The sequence below is a fragment of the Schistocerca americana genome, chromosome 8 (assembly GCF_021461395.2).
Source record: "Schistocerca americana isolate TAMUIC-IGC-003095 chromosome 8, iqSchAmer2.1, whole genome shotgun sequence".
NCBI lineage: Eukaryota > Metazoa > Arthropoda > Insecta > Orthoptera > Acrididae > Schistocerca > Schistocerca americana.
In genome coordinates this window covers 226,280,008-226,284,710 of record NC_060126.1, presented here as the reverse complement: position 1 = coordinate 226,284,710, position 4,703 = coordinate 226,280,008, and the positions used below count along the sequence as shown (strand labels likewise).

The window sequence follows — 4,703 nt, the reverse complement described above, 5'->3', positions numbered from 1 at the left end:
CTGGAATTGGTAATAACGAAGTAATAAATCTAAATGTCATGCACTATGTGGCGGTTTGTCTGTGTATGACATCGTATCTCCTCAAACATGTGTCGTAAAATGGTGTAGTATTACAGGTACATTCAGTGATACATGTGCATATAACCTGCAAAATGTTTCGAGGAGCCAGTTGTTAGTTAAAAAGTAGTAAATGCCTGACACGACATTTTTACTGCACGAAGAGCGGAAAAGTAGTGAGGCATAAAAGGTTTTGCTTTTATCTTTTGCACTCGTCAGCGAGGAAAAGATTTCGTAGTTTGAAATTATGTGTAAAGTCTGTTGCAAGTCGCTACGTGCTCTCATTCACAAATACTGAGTGAATAATATCTGAAACAAAGCATCTTTCTCTCTGACAATCTTGATGGTGTACCAGATTAAAAGGAAAGTGAGATGTTTCTTGACTGATCTGTATTGCCTTACATCCAGTGATGATGGTCTATGACCGACCCAGTGGATGAGATATAGGTCAACTAAAGCAGTTGATGATAAAAATGCATTTTCTCGAGTATTCAACTATTGTTGTGCAGTCTTCTTTGTACAGACCTTCAATTCTTTAATCTTGCATCACAGATACCAATCACCAGTGGATTACTGACAACTGGAGGAAAACCATGTACCGTTTGAATTAATTATCTTAATTACTTATACGTGATTGAGTCGACATCTCCGGAAATACCAGTGCTGCAACTTATCTCGCTCGATAAAACAGAACCATTAACTTTTGCTCAATGAGCGAGAATTCCCGAAGTCTGATAAGAGACTACCAATTACTTATGACTGTGCACGTGTTACAGTATAAATAGGGCGCGGCGCCAGCAGCCTGCAGCCACCGCCTCCAGAATGCAGCGCCTCGCCCTCTTTCTCGTGTGTCTGCTCGGCTCTGCCGTAGCCTTGCCGGCCCGCACCAGGCTCTGGAGCAGGGGCAACAGCCGCATCATCGGAGGAAGCAACGCCAACATCGCCAACTACCCGTGGCAGCTGTCCTTCCAGTATGGCGGTTCGCACATCTGCGGAGCCTCCATCATCAGCTCCACGTGGACGCTGACGGCCGCTCACTGTGTGGACGGTATGAGCCTCCTGCTGATGACTTTCAGAGCCGGATCGTCTATCCGTGGAAGCGGTGGCACCGTCCTGAGCGCCTCCTCTGGCTACATGCACGGATATTACGACAGCGACACGGTGGACTACGACGTTGCCGTCGTTCAGGTGAGCAACTCGCTAAGGCCTTGAACTTAAGGCCTATTTTTACGTCATTTCCTATATAATTAGGACTATGGTGCGGAATATGAAAAAAAAGTTTCAAGTGTGCAGGGTAAAACCGTTCTGAAGCTCAAGGTGATCAAAACACCACGTTAGAATATTGTCAATGTCTGTTTTGATGGAATATGCCTTACCATTCTTACTGGACTCGCATTTGAGAGGATGACGGTTCAATCCTGCGTCCGGCCATCCTGATTTAGATTTCCCGTGATTTCCCTAAATCACTCCAGGCAACGCCGGGATGGTTCCTCTGAAAGGGCACGGCCGACTTCCTTTCCTAATCCGATGAGACCGATGACCTCGCTGTCTGGTCTCCTTCCCCACACAACCTCAACCCTTACAATTCTTCTGATTTAGGGAGAGCTGATGAAGTCAGTTGTAAAGGGACGTGCAGTTTTGCTGCAGAGTTGAAATCAGCAGGTACTTTATATTTTTCACATGTATGAACAACTTCAAAGACGTGTGTTACGCTATATTAAACAATACTCTACGAAACATTGTATCCATAACGTACTTGCAGGATCATGAAATGGCAATGAATGTTGGTAACAGATAAATGTGCTATGCTTACAGTTGGTAGGTGACTGTGTTGTTTGTAACACTAGTGGCAGTATAAAACATCTGTTTTGAGACTGTTTCCCTTCTTAAAGCTTTCAAAACGCTACAGAATGTCTTCTTTAAGGAGTTCTGCAGATTGGGATGACCAGTTTTGTGTGCGTCTGTGATACAGTGACATACATAATTAAGGATAAAAATTGTAAAAAGCATTCAGGAATAATGATACCGCAAAATTTTAAGGACTGATACACTATACACTACAACTATGCACCCAGTGTATGATTCGGATTCTACAATAGTGCATCACCTTACATGTCATTTACTTGACTGTCCTAGAAGCCAATAGTTCAACATATAGTGAACCAAATTCAGACAGACACGAAGAAAGTGTGATAGAATAGCTTACTTTCAGAATGCACTTAGTTTGCTGGATAGCGCGGATAGCATTTCCAAGAGTATTTAATGGCTGTGGTGATTTCTACAGGTAACTGATATCCTTGGATTATTCCAGGAAAATGTTGAGATCATAGACACTTTCGGTGGAGCATAGCAACTCAGATACAATAGTTTACCTGTAACTGATTAAACGTGAATTGGAAGTGCTGTGAAGGGAATGAGTCGTTTCATTCTAATTCCAAACAGTACTGCATGACAGTAAATGTAAATAACAAGTCCAATTATAAGCAGTCAAGGCGAATAATTCATTTACATTATGATGTACAATATGCTCAAATCAGGAGTATTTCCCTGTTGTGACCTATTTGACAATAATTTTCCATTATTTGGGAAACATATCATTTATGGCTTACAGAAAATTTTGAAGAATTGAGAGACACACTGCTACGACGATACGACTGTAGCCTGTAATAGGTATTAATGTAAATGAAAATTAGTTGAAGAAGCAAAACTATACTAGATGATGTAATTCTATAGGCTCAACTATAATACAATGACTTTAGAGAATTCATACATCTGTTAGACAACACGTCAATCAGCTGCCTACATCGTTACTATCAGACAGAGATCATAAGCTATCAGCATCGCATTTCGGGTGTTTCTAGACAGACCCTACATTATCATTCCAGCTGTGAATGAAATAAGCATGCAGTGGATAATTCTATATTAAGATCCTGTACCATGCTCAGAATTATATCGGTGCCCTTCAGACACAAATAAGAATTGCTTCCTCTCCTGTTCCAGGTGTCTGGATCCCTGCTCGGCACGAACGCCCAGGCCGTCGGCCTCCCATCCGACGGCTACGACCCCGCCGGAGGCCTGGCCGTGACCGTCACTGGCTGGGGATCCACGTACACAGACGGCCCGGCCCCGAGCAACCTGCAGAAGCTGGACATCAGCATCGTGGCGCGCTCCACATGCCAGAGCATCTTCGCCAACGTGAACACCGTGACGGCCCGCATGGTGTGCGCCGGCAGCGCGGGCCAGAGCGTGTGCAGCGGAGACTCGGGCGGCCCCCTGGTCAGCGGCAGCACGCAGGTGGGCATCGTCTCCTGGGGGGTCAGCCCCTGCGAGGCCAGCCCCGGCGTCTACGCCAACGTCGGCAACCTGCGCTCCTGGATCCGCTCTGCAGCAGGCGTCTAAGGCCTTCTGGGTCACAGCTGCACTCTGCAATGTGCATCTGCACGTTTTGACAAGAAGGATCCTGTTGTATACAAGACGAATTTTCACAAATAAATGACTATACCAATTATCGACTTTCTGTTATTGGCGGAGATACAGTAGAGAATCCTATGAATCCTTAGTGAACATAAACTTTATAACTGATTATCACAACTAAAGTACATGCAAAAAACTAAAACTAAATTTTTTACTTGTGCGAGTCAAGTCTGTAGACGAAATCTACAGAACACACAGTCGAAGCTCAGTGAGGGAACACATTCACGCGTCAGCTGGGTCCAACTCATTTAATGTTTCAAGGAGTAATACAGACCAACAGAAAAGAGTCACAGCACCAAGAAGGGGTTGTGTGACAAAGGAACGTTGGTAGACTTGTTTCTGGATCTGAAAGATGATGTCTAATGCACCACTCGCCTAAGTATGGTGCTAGTAGCGCCACTATGATGGTGCAAATCAAGTTTCCTTTAAATACACACTGTGACGGTCGTAAGCTTTAGTTAACTTTGAGATTGGACGGGGTGATTTGATGTTAATCAATAATGTCTTGAAGGCGTCAAAGACACAATTAACAGCACCTCACTGAGTTTGATCGAGCCGTGCAATAGGGCTTCGAGAGATAGAGCTGCATGTTCATTCCGCGATACTGCAGAAAGACTTGGTAGGAATATAGCCACTGTACCTGATCACTGGCAGCGAATGTACCAGAATGTACGGTCGCAAGAGCGCCAGGCCGTGGAAGATCACGTGGCACTACAGAGAGAGAAGACCTGAATCCAGGATGTCATAAATGGGCTCTCCGTTGAGACGAGCAGAAAAACATGGAAGAGCGGGTCTATCAAAGCCACCAATGTATGCCCAACAAGCGGGAGTCTTATTGACAAGAGTCTTACCCCACGCTCTGTGGCATCAGCTGTTAGGCCTTTGCCCACGTCTAACTGGTCACTCATGTCCCACGCCAAAAACAACGTTTACTAACTACTGACTTGCAGGGTGACTGATGACAATTATTCTCTGAAATTAAACTAAGAGATTGAAAGCCTGTACCTTGTTCCTGTTGCTCATCCACAAATTTAAGTGCATCATTCGAATAGAGTAATTCATTCAACTAGGAAAAAGTAGGAGGCCTGTGATCAGATACAAAATGCGAAGGATCCTTTGGTCTCATGCATTCCAAAATATTCGAGAGATTATCTCGCTCGGTAGAATTCGTG

General features: G+C 44.4%; 1 protein-coding gene across 1 annotated transcript; it reads left to right on the top strand.

Moving 5' to 3' along the window:
* Nucleotides 1-849: 849 nt before the first annotated feature.
* On the top strand, nucleotides 850-3,565 carry LOC124545444 (trypsin delta-like). The gene is made up of 2 exons (XM_047124367.1): nucleotides 850-1,245; nucleotides 3,058-3,565. The coding sequence occupies exons 1-2, from the start codon at nucleotides 880-882 to the stop codon at nucleotides 3,454-3,456; spliced, it is 765 nt and encodes a 254-aa protein (XP_046980323.1). The 5' UTR covers nucleotides 850-879; the 3' UTR covers nucleotides 3,457-3,565.
* The last annotated feature ends 1,138 nt before the right edge of the window (nucleotides 3,566-4,703 follow it).